The following is a 19,594-nucleotide window of genomic DNA, read 5'->3' on the forward strand; positions in this document are numbered from 1 at the left end:
TGTGAAGTGTTCTCATGAAATTTGATAGCTAAATCTGTTGTCTTACTTTGAAACCCTTGAAAGTTTTCATTCTCGAAACCCTTGAAAGTTTAATGCGATAACTGTGCTCTGGCGTGACACCAATGTTTTGTAACCAGACTTCATTTTTATGTAGGTAAATACATAAGAACTAAAAAAATCCTGACCAGAATTGTATAAAGTCAAATACTGATCACCATAACTCAAAATCAGCAACACTCATGAAATTGCCACATAAAACATACTATCAATTTATAATTAGAGCGTGATGGCCTAATGATTTCAGAAATAAAAGGTGTCCCTACACTTAGGATCCCTTTTCCCTTCCTTTTTGAAGTTTGCAGGTGTACTACCACAGTTCACTGGTAGACTAATGGTACATCGCAAAATATGTACAAAGGTAGAAAAGAAGGAGACAAACTAAAACTACCACGGCCAAAACCTAAGACCCAGAGTAGACTATTGTCCCAGATAGACAAAATCTTGAATAGGTGGATGAAAGAAATTCATTTTCCTCCCTTCCAAAAAAATATGAACACTGTTGAACCCCCTGGCAATGGTTTACATGAACATGTTTACCATACTATGTCACGAGTACATGTTACAGATCGGCGCCTTGCTAAAGCCATGTGTCATGAGTAAAACACCAGTGTTTTGCACCATGAGGCATCACCCTGACCTATCGACCAGAGATATTGAGCTACTACCTGAAGCAGCTCTAGTAGCGCATGGAACATCTCGTACTTGAATTTTCACGATGCGTGACCCGGTGGTGTCTAATACATCAAGGCATTCCTGGAGATCAGCATCGCTTGCTAAAATCACCCATTCATCCTCATCATCCTTGTACTTGAGCTGAAATGCACCAACTGATAGCTTCAGCCTCTTCGCAATTTCTTCAAGCAGATTCTCGTATTTCATGGATGGTAGTAACTTCAACCTTACAGTATCATCCTTGTAAGCGGCCTTCACAACTATGCTCGCATTGCTTCCGTCAACTGACCGACTCTTAAAACATTTCTTCAAAGTCCCATCACTGGATGTACCGCCACTGGAGCAATCTGTCATGCTGGAAGAAGATGCCAGGCTTTGCTCAACAATTGTATTAGACTTGTCTGTTTCTATCTCAATTTTGCATTGCTGTGGCATAGAAATAGAATTCCACACTACGTTCTTTTGCTCAGCTCCCTCAACCCACATATCCGTACCGTCAGCAGAGATCATTTCTTTTGTAAGATACGAACTGTTTGACGCATCCTGACACCGTGGCCCTTTTGATGTTCTGCCAAAATTTGAATTTCGGCATGACCCTCCAGGATTCAGGTTAATATGAGTTTCGCTCCGTTTGTCATTCTGTGCTTTGTGGAGTACAGCTTGGCCTAGATGTTCTCTTTGGTATGCATCATAATCAGGTTGGAACTTATGGCATTCAATGGGCAGGGAATCAGAACTTTGATGTTCTACATTCATCATCATTGAAGACTCTTCGGTATGGGAAACAGATGAAACAATACATCCAGTGGCAGGATCATATTTTATCTCTCCCTCCACTCCGTGTACAGTACTTATGACATTCTGAATCTTCTGTAGTGACCGATTTACCTTCTTTATCTTACGAGATGGCCACCTTGATATTCCATGCTGCCGGCATATCCTTTTCAGCGTTGTAGGGCAAACTGCAAAGGAACAAAAGATTCCTGTAAGTTCCTTTACCTACAGCATCATATGGTTACTTGGATTTTTCAAATGACGGTGTGCTTTGTTCAGATTCATCACCTAACTGAATAACAACCATTGATTTGTATAAATATATACCAGCAAGTGACCGTGACAGCATGAAGAACTTACCACCAATGCTCTTTGCAGCATCTTTTAAACTGCCAGCAAAGTATTGCTGAAGGACTTTCAAGCTAACATTCTTCTCCGTTGAGCTGCGTATTTTCAGCCTATCAGATGTAGATTCCTGAAGGACAGTCAAGCTAACATTCTTCCCTGTTGAGCTGCAGTTTTGAAAATTTTCAGATGTGCTGCCAGGTTCAAACTGCAAAACAAATGAAATAGATTAGTCATTAGTTTTTAATTTGTAGGGCATATTTATACTGAGATACCCTTACACTCAACAGCCTCCTGATTCAATGAGACTTTGATCCGATAAGAGTTTGTCAGGTATTTTACGAACGTATACACTATCAAAACAGATGTAGATGAACCCCATAGAGAGTACTATTATAATGAAAACGAACAATCACGACAAAAGAGAAGAGATTTGGCAAGGCTGACCATGAATTATTTAAACACAACCTCACAAAGTACAAAGGTTGTCGCTCTCTCACAGCCATATCACCCCTTTAGGACCCTTGGATCTTTATCCTATACAAGAATCTAGTGCTGAAGAAACCTAGTCTCTTATCCATCCACCTTTCTTACTTTTTTTCAGAACAATCCTATCCTCTCGCTTTAGTCTTGTATCCACTTGATTGCTTGGGTTGTGTTCCATGGCCGGCCCCGTCATTGGTTCCCACCTGCCACGGAGGACTCCCATTTCTAGTAGGATTCCTCAAGGATTTCTTATAGCACATGTGTTTGAATTCTAATTGGTTTAGGATATAGTCTCTGTTTCAAAAATATTCATTTAACATGACCACCAAATTAGTTTCTGGAAAATATATAACGGCATTCAGATCTCTAGCTCTGCATTATAAACTGGAAAGATATTGAACTTCTCAGCTACAAAGACTTGATAAGATTCAAAATCGACATGGAGTAATCGTATACATGTTCTATTTTTAGGACGCATTTTAGTTAAGCTCTGCAAAACCTAAGAACACCTTTTATGAAATATTAGAAGAAGATAAAGAGCTGACAAGATGATGCGGCAGGAAAAGACATCTACAACTATATTGCAGCACAATACAAGAAATGAGCCACAAAAAAATGTTATGCAGGAAACCTATCCAGTAGTTTGTTGACCAAAATTTCCTTGCAGAGTTCCAACTTACAATTGTAAAGAAATTGGGCCTTTAGAAAAATATTAAGGACTGGAGCACAGAAAGCCTGGACCAATCAGAAGAGAGAGAGGGAGGAGAGAAAGGAGGGAGATAAAAATTGAGAATGGAAAAAGAACCTTAGCATATTTTTTGACTTCACTGGATACATCAATTTGGTCACATGAATTAATAGAAACATCAGATGACGAGCATCTTATAGCTGATCGCATTATTATGGTGTTTTCCTTCAGTTCAGCATCTGAAACTGTTCTCAGACTACTGCATACTCTTTGCATGGTCATTGAGATGTCATCAAGTAAGAGCTGTTGTTCTTCACAAACTTTGCACGTCAGTGGAAGGAAAAACTCTAACACATAGTCATCATTGCCAGTGTATGTGCTACGCAATCTGATAGCAACAGCAGCATGAAGACCGAACTTACGGGCATGATGTACCAGCGGATAATCGTGCATATCATATTCTCTCACATCAGATGAGAAGAAGGGGTGATTTGATAAAATTGCATTTCCAGCAACACCTTGTCCTTTCTCAAGGGGGTGTTCTGCACAGGCACGGAGAAAATCATGCATTCTCATGTCATTGATGTAACAGGCAGATTCTTGTACGCAAAGGACATCTTTGTTCCTCAGACCAAATTTTATAGCCTGGTCACCATACTCTGCTGACACATTCAAATTGCTGTTGGGACAAACTGGAATCCATGCAAGTGCCAAAGGTAGCATGTGTGTATGGCAAACAGCTTTGAGAACATCCAATATTTCCGTCAATACTGAATGCTGATTCCTAGTAAGGCTCTGCAACGTAGAGTATTGAGTTATTTCAACAATTATGTTGACACGTCTTTTCTGTGCAATGGACGCAACAGTAATGCATAATGGTACCTGAGGATGTGTCCTTGCTTGCACAGTGCTGAGCTGAACAGACTGCAAGATTACAAATGTCACAATTAATATTATGAGAAATGCTTTGGGCTTACAGATCATATGTGTACAGGCTTGGATTGGAACAGAAATTAGCACCCATTTTGGAAATACGGTTCATGTATAATAATTCTACTAATTTCATCGACTCATTTACATGTTTGAACTGTAGATAGTTTCAAACTACTGGATAGGTTTATAGAGAAAGCTATTTATATGTAAAAAATACCAGCTATATATAATATGAAAATATGTCTCATGATTATGTAGTTGGTATTCTAGATGTAGATATTTATCTCTACAAACTTGGTCAAAGTTTGTAAAGTTTGATTTCCAAAGAGTCAATATACAGTACATTATGGAATGGAGGGAATACTTTGGTAAGAATCAACATATGTGTAAGAAAGCTAAAACCCGTAAAATATCTTATGCTAAAACTTCCATATGAATAATTAAAGGAAGTGCTTTTTATGGAGCATATACAGTACTACAGTGCACTTCCACTACCACTACTGTGAGTTCTAAGAAGAAGATTGAAGAAAGTATATTTGTCCAGTTCTCTAGTTTGAAAGTAGTGCCACTAAGCAGATTACCTCTTTCACTACATAACATTTTTTAATAACTTTTTAAGTAATCTAGTTTGCAAGTGAAGAGTGCAAGGTGTACACCAATAATGGGGTTCCACTAAGCACATAATTTTTTTTATCAGGTGCACTAAAAGCACATCACCTCTCTTGATTACACAAACTTGATACTATCTGCTTCAGTTCATGATATTGTGCCTGTTTAGTATAACATATGAATCTGTAATGAACTGCAAAGAAAACAATGACGAAGCAATGATTTCAGCAGTAACCAAATTTGCAACTGGATAATCTGTATCAGCTTAATTGAACAGCATACTTTAATAAAAGAAGTTATTATACTGGAAGCAAGCAGTTAGATAAAAAGAAAAGGTAATCTTGCAACATGCAGTTTTTTTACTATCATGCATTTCTCCAGAACTGTAGTGCGTAGTAATTCCAATTCTGAAGAAGAATTTTAGGAACAGCGGAAGAAATAATCATCAACCTGCAGAGCATTAGAAAGGTTGTCCATCTCTGAGCAAAAGTTATCCTTTTCCTGTGTCATGACTACTTCCAACACAGCACAGCAAGAGCCGCCACTTGAGTTGAAAACCGGCATGGCAAGGGATCCCCGGACTTCATTGCGAATCGCATAATCTACCCTCAAGAACTCTGAAGTGTTGTAGTACATCACGTTCGATGTCCACTCTGGCATACCGGATATGAAAACACGCCCAGGCAATCCAGGAAACAGACCAGGTCCTTCTGTGGCTGAGAATGTGAACTGCCTAGAGACTTCCCTGTACCCTGTGAGCCTCTCATCAAGCAAGAAAGGCTGGTCAGAGGTGGTCAGCACTTGGTGATCTCCATTTCTTACAGGGATCCAAACTTGCACAAGGACTGGCCCAGCAGTTGATGCTTCTTTAAGCATGGCCAATGCCCTGAGCATCTTCTCCGTCAGGGTGACGCCGCCATAAACTGTCTTTGGGACAGTGGGAGCGCTCACATTCATGACCTCGTTAGAGGCTAAACTGACAGAGCAATCACTACCATCAGTAATGGAAACATCACCTTGCTCCTCAGCATCCACAGAAGGTGGTGAAGGTGAGATATGTGTCACCTGCTGCGCAGGTGAAACACTGAAAGACGACAAGATACCGTCACTAAATGAAGGACCGGCGCCGAGCTCTGGGAAACTGTCAAGGTCGTCAAACCCTGAGAGCATGAGCAGGTCCATGTCCGAGCCCCCACCGCTGTAATCTGGTGTCCCATTCTCATCCATGCCTGACCTTTCTCCTCCCAAGATCAAATCTTTCTGAACCAAAACACAAAGAATTTCGATTCCTGCAGAGACATTTACTTTTAGCAACATCTAATGAAATAAATTGCTAACAGAAATCCCACTGAATCCTCCTTTGTGTAGAATTTACACTTTCTTCTACCCAGAAGGGAACAATTTTGCACAATAAAGCACACATATGGCAACGACTGATATACATGAAGTGAGATTTCCCTTCCAAACCCTCAAAGAAAAAAGATTTCCCTTCCAAAAATAAGTGAGATTTCAGTATCATATATATCTGCTCCTTAGTAGTACAAGAATTAGTCCTACTTGATGTCAAACAGTGCAGTTCATCGAAAAATGAAGGGAAAAGGGAATAATTTCATGCAGCACAGCAGTTCTTCAGGAAAGCAAGCTCAAAACAGAAACTCTCGGGTGGGTCATGTCTCCTCATACCTCGGGTAATTCTTGGACGAAGAAACCAGAATCCAATCCGGGGGGAATGGAGCGCTGGCGCTCGACCCTCGCGACCCGATACCTAAGTAGCTGCGGGAGTGCGCATGAACCCCCAACACAAGCCTGTCACCATCATCGCCACTTATTTTTCTGTATAAAAAAAGAGAAGATTTTTGTAGCGCACGAAAGGGAATAAACTAGTTCTATAGAAGCGGCAGGACCGCGGTGGATTCAAAGAGTCGAGGTGAGGTGGGTTGCTGAAGGAGATTCCCAAGATTCCCTCTCGCCGGGGGAGGAATGATAAGAGGGCGGCCGGTAGGGGAGGAACTCGGAACTCTTCTCCCCGTGCCACGGCTCATCTGCTGTCTTTTTGCTCTCTGTTTGGTACTTGCACATAATCTTTCGGTTCATGCGCTTGAACTCTTTTGATATTACAAACAGGTACCCGGATTTTAATTTTCTTGTCGATGAGATTTCACAGTACAAGTGCAGATTCCCACGTACGCTCACCCTTGTGAACGCACGCACGCACATCCTATACCGCACCTCCAAGATACTAGCTCGACATCACATCTTGAGATTGACGAAGTCATCACTGGCGCCTCGTAGTCCATGAAAATGTCTGCTCCCACATAACAAACATCGCCAGTGAGTCTGAAATAAATCCAGGGAAATACAAACACCAGAGCCAAGTCTATGACTTGAATCCTAATGAGCTGGTTCCACCACAAGAAACCTAACCAAGCTATGCTCAGTTCGTTTGTTGATGGGAATTATTGTGTACTCTTTCCGTTCGATATTAATTGTCGCTCAAATGAATGTGTCTAGCACTAAAATACAGCTAAATACATTCGTTTGAGCCACAGTTAGTACTGGACAGAGGGGGTATGATGTTAGGAAATCATGACAAAAAGTTATGAGGTTGCTTTAAAAGGTAAGATGTGTTTTTATCTTTTTATGGCATACAAGTGTTAAACATATATGAACAACGAGGCAAAGTTGAGAGGAGGGGGTGGGGGGCGAGAAAATAGTGGAGTGAAAGTAACTCTAGAAAACACCTTAGATTATCACCTCTCCGCCATATCTAGGAGCATTTCATAGTCGAGGCCCACAACATCCTCCCTCCTCCCGGTATGTTCGGGCGGACAGCCTAGACAGTGTACGGACAGAAAACTCCCGTTCGACAGACGCCCACATATCCAACCTAATGGTCCGGGTTATTCGATAGTTCCCAAACCCAACCATAAGTGGGGCGGATTTGGGGCCATACAAACATCTCTCAGACACGACACTCACAACCCATCCCAAATACTCCAAAATCGCCCCATCCCGCATCCCAACATGTTCTTTTCCTCTCATGTTATGTTTCGCATCCGTGTTGTGCCCTTCCCTTCCTACCCTCACCCAGACCTCCCGCGTCATCCCTTGTCCAGCCCCCACCCAGAGCTTCGGCACCATCCCTCGTCCTCCCCCTCCACTTGGATACGGTGACCACCCCGGACGCCACCCCGGTACATCCTAGTCCGACCACCATGTCTTCAGGAAAATGTTTGAACTGTTTTTGAGTTTTTTTTTCACATTCGTAGGGACACGATGGATTAACGTAATAGTAAGATTTGACATTGCTGCAGTGAAGGTGTTTGGACTGGAGTACTTGAGAGAACCAAATCCCAAGGATACATAAAAGCTTTTGGCAATTGGAGTAGCAAGTGGCTTTCCCGGTATGCTCGATATAGTCAATTGCATGCATTGTTGATGGAAAATCTGCTCCATGGGTTTGGCCGGGCAATACCAAGTTCACGCCAAAGGGCCTGCCAATATACTTGGAAGCAGTGACATCAAAAGGACTTATGGATTTGACACTCTTTCTTTGGCATGCTAGGGTCTCACAACGATATCAACATGCTTCAACGATCTCCATCGTATACTAGACTTTGATGGGGCATGCTCCAGCATGCAACTGACCGTCAATAGGCATGACTACACCATGGGGTACTACCTTGTGGATGGTCTCTATCCTTAGTAGGCAGCGATTGTGAAGACTACCTTCAAGCCCCCAAGGTAACAAAAGATCTCTCTGAGACACGCGTTGCATGGGCTCTTCATATGTGCTACCCATGGGTTGTCACCTAGGTTTCCTCTACCTCTAACCGGTGCCGTCGTCGGTCCGCCTCTTCTCCTATGGTCTTAGGACCATGGGGCGCTGTGGATCCCGGCCCTTGCCGGCGAGAGGGCTCAGTTTTTAGGTGTTTCTTTTAGTTTTGTTAGGGTTTGTGTCTGATGACCCACAAGTATAGGGGATCTATCGTAGTCCTTTTGATAAGTAAGAGTGTTGAACCCAACGAGGAGCAGAAGGAAATGATAAAAAGTTTTCAGTAAGGTATTCTCTGCAAGCACTGAAATTAGCGGTAACAGATAGTTTTGTGATAAGGTGATTAACGGGTAACAAGTAATAAAAGTAAATAAGGTGCAGCAAGATGGCCCAATCCTTTTTGTAGCAAAGGACAAGCCTGGACAAACTCTTATATAAAAGGAAAACACTCCCGAGGACACGTGGGAATTATCGTCAAGCTAGTTTTCATCACGCTCATATGATTCGCGTTCGGTACTTTGATAATTTGATATGTGGGTGGACCGGTGCTTGGGTACTGCCCTTCCTTGGACAAGCATCCCACTTATGATTAACCCCTCTTGCAAGCATCCGCAACTACAAAAGAAGTATTAAGGTAAACCTAACCATAGCATGAAACATATGGATCCAAATCAGCCCCTTACAAAGCAACGCATAAACTAGGGTTTAAGCTTCTGTCACTCTAGCAACCCATCATCTACTTATTACTTCCCAATGCCTTCCCCTAGGCCCAAACAATGGTGAAGTGTCATGTAGTCGATGTTCACATGACACCACTAGAGGAGAGACAACATACATCTCATCAAAATATCGAACGAATACCAAATTCACATGACTACTTATAGCAAGACTTCTCCCATGTCCTCAGGAACAAACGTAACTACTCACAAATCATATTCATGTTCATAATCAGAGAGGTATTAATATGCATAAAGGATCTGAACATATGATCTTCCACCAAATAAACCAACTAGCATCAACTACAAGGAGTAATCAACACTACTAGCAACCCACAGGTACCAATCTGAGGTTTGGAGACAAAGATTGGGTACAAGAGATGAACTAGGGTTTGAGATGAGATGGTTCTGGTGAAGATGTTGATGGAGATTGACCCCCTCCCGATGAGAGGATCGATGGTGATGATTTCCCCCTCCCGGAGGGATGTTTCCCCGGTAGAACAGCTCTGCTGGAGCCCTAGATTGGTTCCGCCAAGGTTCTGCCTCGTGGCGGCCGAGTTTCGTCCTGAGAGCTTGCTTATGATTTTTTTTCCAGGGCAAAAGACTTCACATAGCCAAAGATGGGCACCGGAGGCCTGCCAGGGGGGGCCCACGAGGCAGGGGCGCGCCTAGGGGGGTAGGGCGCGCCCCCACCCTTGTGGATGGTGGGTGGCCCCCTCTGGTGCTTCCTTCGCCCAATATTTTTTATATATTCTGAAACTGACTTCCATGGAGTTTTAGGAATTTTGGAGTTGTGCAAAATAGGTCTCTAATATTTGCTCCTTTCCAGCCCAGAATTCCAGCTGCCGGCACTCTCCCTCTTCATGTAAACCTTGTAAAATAAGAGAGAATAGGCATAAGTATTGTGACATAATGTGTAATAACAACCCATAATGCAATAAATATCGATATAAAATCATGATGCAAAATGCACGTATCAACTCCCCCAAGCTTAGACCTCGCTTGTCCTCAAGCGAAAGCCGATAACGAAAAATATGTCCACATGTTTAGAGATAGAGGTGTCGATAAAATAAAATACAGACATGAGGGCATCATGATCATTCTTAGAACAGCAACATATATATTGTCATATGATTTCTTATGCTAAAGTAACAATTCATTCACAATTTCAAGTATGAATCAGAAACTTCATTGAAAACTAACAAACTATAATCTCAGTCATTGAAGCAATTGCAATTTATCATAACATCAGAAAGAGTCAATATAAGAGCTTTTCAGCAAGTCCACATACTCAACTATCATTTAGTCTTTCACAATTGCTAACACTCACGCAATATTTATGGGTATGAAGTTTTAATCGGACACAGAGAAAGATAGGGGCTTATAGTTTTGCCTCCCAATCTTTTATCTCAAGGGTAATGTCAACAATAATAGTTCATGATAACTTACATCCAATTGGATATATATATCTGGATCTTTCCAACACAATGTGCTTGCCAAAGGATAAAATGTAAAAAGGAAAGGTGAAGATCACCATGACTCTTGTATAGGGTATAAGCCAAAAGTAAAAGATAGACCCTTCGCAGAGGGAAGCAGAGGTTGTCATGTGCTTTTATGGTTGGATGCACAAAATCTTAATGCGAAAGAACGTCACTTTATATTGCCACTTGTGATATGGACCTTTATTATGCAGTCCGTTGCTTTTATTGCTTCCACATCACAAGATCGTATAAAGCTTATTTTCTCCACACTAATAAAACATACATATTTAGAGAGAAATTTTTATTGCCTGCAACATGACAACTTACTTGAAGGATCTTACTCAATCCATAGGTAGATATGGTGGACTCTCATGGCAAAACTGAGTTTAAGGATATTTGGAAGCAAAAGTAGTATCTCTACTTGGTGCAAAGAATTTGGCTAGCATGAGGGGGAAAGGCAAGCTCACCATGTTGGATGATCCATGACAATATAATTTATTTCGGATGTAAGAAAGCATAACCCATTACGTTGTCTTCCTTGTCCAACATCAACTTTTTAGCATGTCATATTTTAATGAGTGCTCACAATCATAAAAGATGTCCAAGATAGTATATTTATATGTGAAAACCTCTCTTTCTTTATTACTCCCTATTAATTGCAATGATGACCAAAACTATGTTTGTCAACTCTCAACAACTTCTATTCATCATACTCTTTATATGTGAAGTCATTACTCTCCATAAGATCCATATGATCTCTTTATTTCTTTTTATTCTTTCTCTTTTATTTTATTTTTATTCCCTCCAGATCATGGCAAGATGGCAAAGCCCTTGACTCAACACTAATATTTATTATATATAGCTCACAGACTCGATTACATAGAAGGATCATAAAGCAAAACTCAAAACTAAATCATACTGAAACTTTATTCTACTAGATCAAGATATTATCAAAAGGATCGAACTAAGAAAAATGGTAAAGATAAAAGTGTGATAGTGATACGATACCGGGGCACTCCCCCAAGCTCGGCCGTTGACAAGGGGAGTGCCCATACCCATGTACTTATGTCTCTTTATTATGAGGTGGTGATGTGATGTTCTTGGCGATGATGCCCCCTAGGATGTGATTCTCTTCCTCGAGCTTATTAACTTGTTGCTTGAGGTCCATTATTTCCTTACGGAGCTTGCCCGTGACAGCTAAAGCTCCTTTCACCCATGGATGTTGCATAGCTGCGGGAGAACAAGTAACACTCTTTTTCATATTTTCATAAGAAAGAAATCTAACATTGGAAGGGATGACCGAGTTTGGAATAGCTGAGCTCTGTAGTTCCCCGATCGTGAATCTGGCTCGGAAACGAGAAGTAACTTCTTGATCCTCTTCCATGGCATCTATCCTTTTCAAGTCGGCCTCCATCTCTTCCTCTGTTGATGGCCCAAAGTGGTCAGCATCACTGTTTGCTCCTGGTCCCGGTGTCGGATGAGACACCCGGCTCTCCCCGACTGACTGTTGAGAAGACATCTTGATCTAACTCTGCAGCAGAACAACTCGAAACAAAAACAGAGGATATTTGCGTGGTACGGTGGTCAAAACCTTCGGGAGATTATATAATGAATTTTTACCGACCAAAAGAAGTATCATGTAAGAAAACAGAGTCCGGAGGGCACACGAGGTGCCCACAAGGCAAGGGGCGCGCCCTCCACCCTCGTGGATGCCTTGTGTCCTTCCCGGACTGCTTCTTATTTTTTCTATTTTCTTAAATATTTCAAAACGAAGAAAAATTGCTATTAGAACTATTTTGGAGTCGGTTTACTTACCGTACCACATACCTATTCCTTTTAGGAGTCTGAAATGTTCTAGAAAGTGTCCCTTATATACTCCTCCGGGGTTACGGTTTCAATAGCATTAGTTTCAACATTTATAGGATTACCTGAGATATAATGTTTGATTCTTTGACCGTTCACCACCCTTGGATTTGTGCCTTCGAAGTTGTTGATTTTTATAGCACCGGAACGATAGACCTCCTCGATAACATAAGGACCTTCCCATTTAGAGAGGAGTTTTCCTGCAAAAAATCTTAAACGAGAGTTGTATAACAATACATAATCACCTACATTAAACTCACGTTTTTGTATCCTTTTGTCATGCCATCTTTTAACTTTTTCTTTAAACGGTTTGGCATTCTCATAGGCATGGGTTCTCCATTCATCAAGTGAGCTAATGTCAAATAGTCTCTTCTCACTGGCAAGTTTGAAATCATAATTGAGATCTTTAATGGCCCAATATGCCTTATGTTCTAGTTTGAGAGGTAAGTGACATGCTTTTCCATAAACCATCTTATACGGAGACATACCCATAGGATTTTTATATGCAGTTCTATAGGCCCATAATGCATCATCAAGTTTCTTGGACCAATTCTTTCTAGATCTATTAACAGTCTTTTGCAAAATTAATTTAAGCTCTCTATTACTCAGTTCTACTTGACCACTAGACTGTGGATGATATGGAGATGCAATTCTATGATTAACATCATACTTAGCAAGCATTTTACGAAAAGCACCATGAATAAAATGTGAACCATCATCAGTCATTAAGTATCTAGGGACTCCAAACCTTGGAAAAATAACTTCTTTAAGCATCTTAATAGAGGTGTTATGATCAGCACTACTAGCTGGAATAGCTTCTACCCACTTAGTAACGTAATCAACAGCAACTAAAATATGTGTATACCCATTAGAGGAAGGAAACAGTCCCATATAATCAAAGCCCCAAACATCAAATGGTTCAATAACAAGTGAATAATTCATAGGCATTTCTTTACGTCTACTAATATTACCAATTCTTTGACATTCATCATAAGATAAGACAAACTTACGGGCATCTTTGAAGAGAGCAAGCCAATAAAAACCGGATTGCAATACCTTATGCGCAGTTCTATCTCCAGCATGGTGTCCTCCATAAGCCTCGGAGTGACACTTGCGTAGGATATGTTCCTATTCATGCTCAAGTACACAACGTCTAATAACCCCATCTACTCCTTCTTTATAAAGGTGTGGGTCATCCCAGAAGTAATGTCTTAAATCATAGAAAAACTTTTTTCTTTTGCCGGTATGTGAAACATGGTATAAATTTAGCAACAATGTAATTTGCATAATCAACATACCATGGAGCAGTACGAGAAGCATTTATGACAGCTAATTGTTCATCAGGAAAGCTATCATCAATAGGTAGTGGGTCATCAAGAATATTTTCTAACCTAGACAAGTTGTCTGCAACGAGGTTCTCAGCTCCCTTTCTATCAATAATATGCAAATCGAATTCTTGTAGTAGGAGAACCCGTCTAATAAGTCTAGGTTTAGCATCTTTTTTTCCATAAGATATTTAATAGCAGCATGATCAGTGTGAACAGTTACTTTAGAATCAACAACATAAGGTCTGAACTTATCACAAGCAAATACAACTGCTAAAAATTCCTTTTCAGTAGTAGCATAATTTCTCTGGGCACTGTCTAGAGTTTTACTAGCATATTAGATAACATTTAATTTCTTATCAACTCTTTGTCCTAGAACAGCACCTACAGCATAATCACTAGCATCACACATAATTTCAAAGGGTAAATCCCAATCAGGAGGCTGAACAATAGGTGCAGAAATCAAAGCTTTCTTAAGTATTTCAAATGCCTCTACACAATCATCATCAAAGACAAAAGGAATATCTTTTTGTAAGAGATTAGTCAGAGGCCTGGAAATTTTTGAGAAGTCTTTAATGAACCTCCTATAAAAACCCGCATGACCAAGGAAACTTCTTATACCTTTAATGTCCTTTGGACACGGCATCTTTTCAATAGCATCAACTTTAGCTTTATCAACTTCAATACCTCTTTCAGAAATTTTATGCCCCAAGACAATGCCTTCATTAACCATAAAGTGGCACTTCTCCCAATTCAAGACAAGATTAGTTTCTTCACATCTCTGCAAAACTCGATCAAGGTTGCTTAAGCAATCATCAAAAGAAGTTCCATAAAACGGAGAAATCATCCATGAAAACCTCAACAATCTTTTCACAAAAATCAGATAATATAGCAGTCATACATCTTTGAAAGGTAGCAGGTGCATTACATAAACCAAAAGCCATACATCTATAAGCAAAAGTACCGAAAGGACAAGTAAAAGTGGTCTTTTCCTGATCCTCTTTTGACACGGGTATTTGAGGGAAACCAGAATAACCATCTAGAAAGCAAAAGTGTGTATGTTTAGATAATCTTTCTAGCATTTGATCAATAAAAGGTAAAGGGTAATGATCCTTTTTAGTAGCTTTATTTAATTTGTGGAAGTCAATTACCATTCTATAGCCTGTAACAATTCTTTGTGGGGTCAATTCATCTTTATCATTAGGAGCAACAGTAATGCCTCCCTTCTTAGGGACATAATGGACATGACTTACCCACTGACTATCAGCAACGGGATAAATTATACCTGCCTCCAGAAGCTTTAGTGTTTCTTTTCTTACCACTTCTTTCATCTTAGGATTTAACCGTCGTTGGTGATCAACAACCGGTTTAGCGTCTTTCTCCAATTTTATTTTGTGCTGGCATAGAGTGGGACTAATGCCCTTAAGATCATCAAGAGTATATCCAATAGCTGCACGGTGCTTCTTCAGAGTTTTCAATAATCTCTCTTCTTCTTGCTCTGAAAGGTTAGCACTAATAATAACATGATATATCTTATTTTTCATCAAGATAAGCATATTTAAGAGTATCAGCTAATGGTTTAAGCTCAAACATGGGATCACCCTTGGGTGGAGGAGGACCCCCTAAGATTTCAACGAGAAAATTGTGTTTCAAAATAGGTCCCTGATTAAAGAATACGTCATCTATTTCCCTTCTTTCATTCATAAAAATATCATTTTCATGGCCTAGCAAATATTGTTCTAAAGGATCATTAGGATGCACGGCAATAGAAGCAAGACCAATAATTTCATCTTTACTAGGCAATTCTTTATCACGGGGTTGTCTACAAAATTTAGCAAAATTAAAATCATGAGACATATCCCCTAAACCAACAGAAACAATATCCTTTTTGCAGTCTATCTTAGCATTAACAGTATTCAAGAAGGGTCTACCAAATATAATGGAACAAAAGTCATCTTGTGGGGAACAAAGAACAAGAAAATAAGCAGGATATTTAACTTTCCCACACAAGACTTCAACATCTCTAACAATCCCAACAGGTGAAATAGTATCTCTATTGGCAAGCTTAATTGTAACATCTATCTCTTCTATTGTAGCGACCAGACCTCAAACAGTCTGATCTCTGTGCTCCGGTGTCATCCCTGGATCAGTAATGCTGACACCACACAGTACTCGGAGGATTTATAGCAGAGTAGCAATCACACACTTATTACATCGAGTGTCTCAAGAGAGAACTTATTACAATAAACATGGCTTAAGGCCATCTAGTGACGATAACAGCGGAAGGCTTGGAAGATAAGTGAGTCCATCAACTCCAACGGCATCACTGAGTATAGAACCACGACCTAAAACTCCTTAATCGTCGTCTGAAAAGTCTGCAACATTAACGTTGCAGCCCGAAAACGGGTCAGCACATGGAATATGCTGGCAAGGTAACACATAGAGAATAAAGGAATGCAACAGCTATACTATATGCATATTTGGCTGGTGGAAAGCTCTATGGTTACTGTTTTTGCGTAAAGCCAATTTTTCCCTACTTCAAAGGAATAAATTAATTACTATCATGGTGGTTGTTAAACATTGAGAATGGTTGACAGCATTCTCAATCCCAATTAAGTGACATCATTAAAACCCATCAATATTAATTTTAGAGTAACATGTTGAGATTCACATGATAATCCAGGTACTAGATACTCAAGATGTCCATAACCGGGGACACGGCTAACCATGATTAGTTTGTTACACTCTGCAGAGGTTTGCGCACTTTTCCCCACAAGACTCGATCGCCTCCGTTTGGTTTCTCGCACTGCAGGGTGTTTGAGAAGACGGATGACCGAGACACAGTCTTTCAGAAGCGCTAGCACCTTACGACGGGTAGACCGGTACACCTACTTTCCCCTACATCTGCTAGTCTACCACTGTCAGAGTTCGCACAACTTAGTCAACTATGCCAGAGCCCATAATGGCTTGTGGCTGCACACGGAAGTTTCTAGTATGAATAATCTCATGATCCCTTTGGGCCTGGGTGGCGGTCCAAGAAAAACAGGCAAGTCTTGGTAACCCCAGGTGCCTCAATCCACCCAGATGTGTGTTAGGTTGCCACCTTAGATAAACCCTTAATTATCAATCTCACATCTATCATGGATATCACTCACCCAATCCACGTCTACTAGCATAGCATGGCATAATAAGCAAACGTAGAAGTAACTCCCAAAGGTTTGATAAGAAACGGGTAATAGGTACTACCTCATCTACTTCCCATCCCACAGTTTAATTAGATCCTAACCATGCAATGTGTGAGGATTGATCTAATGCAATAAAACTGGGTTGTAGAAAAGGTATGATCAAAGTGTTACTTGCCTTACTGATGATCCGCGAAACCTAGAGATTCGAAGTAACAAGCGGCGCACTCCGGGTATTCTATCACAGACAAACAACAAGCATACAATAAGTACTCATCTAATGCACAGGTAAAACTCAAATAGAAGATCTAACCAGAAAGTTCAACTTAAGAACCCTGGTTGGCAAAAAGAATCAAATCGAACGAAGCAAAAGAAATCAAACGGCGAAAGAAAACAACTTCGTTCTAGTAATCTGGATCTAGGGAAAATTTTACAGTAGAAAAAACTTGTTTAAGTTGATTATTCGGAAAGAGGGTTTCGAGACGAAACTCCAGGCGCTTGAATCGCCTGATTCCGATAAACGAGCGAAAAGTTATACTAAAACGAAAATCGGATCAGAAATCGCGATCAGAAAATAACCGCGGAAAAATCCGATGAAAAAGAAAAACGACGAACAGAATTTAAAAAAAACTACACGGAAAACGAGGCGGCGGCGAACCTCGAAAGGCGCGCACTCTGGCAGCGGGCGGCGGCGGCGGCCTGGGGCTAGGGTTAGGGTTCGGTTCGGTGGGCTGGCTCTCTCCTTCGGGCGCTATATAAAGGCCCCCCGGCCGGCGGTGTCCAGGCCGAATACGGCCCGTAGTCGGTTCGCGTTTTTTTTAAATTCCGCTCGAAAGAAAAATAAAAAGAAATACTAAACGGACTCCAAAAATCATGAAATAAATTTTGCCGGGTTTCTAAAATCAAGCCCGATAAGGTGAACATTTATCTGGGCCCAAACTACAACTTTGAAAAACGCGCATTTTTCCTAAATTCAAATAAAAATACCGAAAAACTCCGAAATAAAACTTATTTGATTTTTTATTAAATCCTCAATATTTCTATATTTTGGGAAAGTCATTTTATTTCCGCTCTCATATTTTTGTAATAGAAATAATTGATGATAAAATAAATAAAATCAAATGATCCTGTTTACACAATTTGAGAAAACTCAAATATGTAAATAACGAAATCCCCAACTCTCTCCGTGGGTCCTTGAGTTGCTTAGGATTTTCTAGGATCAAAACCAAAAGCAAAATAAAATATGATATGCATGATGACCTAATGTATAACATTCCAAATTGAAAATTTGGGATGTTACATCTATCTCAACAGATGCAGTATCATGCATAATTTCTTTGTATAAGGAATGAGGTATTGCACTTGCACTAGCACCATATCACATAAGCCATGATAGCAATGATCTCCTATTTTAACAGAAATAACAGGCATGCCTACAATAGGTCTATATTTATTTTTAGTATCGGGTCTACCAATTCTAGCAGCTTCATCACAAAAGTACATAACATGCCCATCAATATTATCAGTCAAGAGATCTTTAACCATAGCAATACTAGGTTCAACTTTAATTTGCTCAGGAGGTGTAGGTGTTCTAGCATTACTCTTACGAACCACAGTTGAAGCTTTAGCATGATCCTTTATTCTAGTAGGGAAAGGTTGTTTCTCAATATAAGCGGTAGGAACAATAGGATCGACATTATAAGTGATAGTCTTTTTTTCAACTTTAATAGGTTCAACTACTTTTATTTCAATAGGAGGATGATATTTAATCCACTTCTCCTTAGGGAGATCAACATGAGTAGCAAAGGATTCACAAAAATAAGCTACTATCTCAGAGTCAAGTCCATATTTAGTGCTAAATTCACGAAAAGCATCGGTATCCATAAAAGATTTAACACAATCAAACTTAGGTGTTATACCTGACTCCTTACCTTCCTCGAGTTCCCAATCTTCATAGTTGCGTTTAATTCTTTTCAATAAATCCCATTTGAATTCAATAGTCTTCATCATAAAAGATCCAGTACAAGAAGTATCGAGCATGGAGCGATTATTGAGAGAAAGCCGAGCATAAAAATTTTGAATAATAATTTCTCTTGAGAGCTCATGATTGGGGCATGAATATAACATTGACTTAAGCCTCCCCCAAGCTTGAGCGAAGCTTTCTCCTTCGCGAGGCCAAAAATTATATATATAATTACGATCACGATGAACCAGATGCATAGAAACTTCTGATGAAATACCAATTTCAATCGGTTGTAGTTCAATGATCCAATATCATCACATAACCTAAACCATGTCAATGCCTTTCCCTTCAAAGATAAAGGGAAGACCTTCTTCTTGATAACATCCTCGGGGATACCTGCAAGCTTAAATAATCCACAAACTTCATCCACATAGATTAAGTGCAAATCGGGATGCAATGTTCCATCTCCTGTAAAAGGATTAGCTACCAGTTTCTCTATCATACCCGAAGGAATTTCAAAGCAAACATTTTTAGTAGGTTCAGTAGGTTGAGGAGCAACTCTTTGCTCTACTGGTCAGGGTGAAGATACCCAGAACAAGCCCTCAAACGATTACTTTCCATAGTAACAAGTGACAGTAAATTTTAGCACACTATATAAATTTTTCCTTACCAAATTCCACCTACCAAAGGCGCTTCACTCCCCGGCAACGGTGCCAGAAAAG

At 40.2% G+C, this 19,594-nt stretch overlaps 1 protein-coding gene across 1 annotated transcript; it reads right to left on the bottom strand.

The window, feature by feature from the left end:
- Window positions 1–488: 488 nt before the first annotated feature.
- LOC125550696 (protein NLP2-like) lies at window positions 489–6,626 on the bottom strand. The gene is made up of 6 exons (XM_048713763.1): window positions 6,251–6,626; window positions 5,018–5,856; window positions 3,908–3,949; window positions 3,143–3,820; window positions 1,867–2,059; window positions 489–1,694 (listed from the first exon to the last, which is right to left on the bottom strand). The coding sequence occupies exons 2-6, from the start codon at window positions 5,792–5,794 to the stop codon at window positions 688–690; spliced, it is 2,697 nt and encodes an 898-aa protein (XP_048569720.1). The 5' UTR covers window positions 5,795–5,856; window positions 6,251–6,626; the 3' UTR covers window positions 489–687.
- Between the last annotated feature and the right edge of the window lie 12,968 nt (window positions 6,627–19,594).

This window comes from Triticum urartu, chromosome 4, assembly GCF_003073215.2.
Source record: "Triticum urartu cultivar G1812 chromosome 4, Tu2.1, whole genome shotgun sequence".
Classification (NCBI taxonomy): domain Eukaryota; kingdom Viridiplantae; phylum Streptophyta; class Magnoliopsida; order Poales; family Poaceae; genus Triticum; species Triticum urartu.

Coding starts and splice junctions, on each gene's coding strand:
- LOC125550696 (XM_048713763.1), bottom strand. CDS start 5,794: ATGGATGAGAATGGGACACCAGATTACAGCGGTGGGGGCTCGGACATG. Junction 3,950..5,017: donor ACCTTTCTAATGCTCTGCAG/GTTGATGATTAT, acceptor GTAATCTTGCAG/TCTGTTCAGCTCAGCACTGT. Junction 1,695..1,866: donor TGCTGCAAAGAGCATTGGTG/GTAAGTTCTTCA, acceptor GTTCCTTTGCAG/TTTGCCCTACAACGCTGAAA.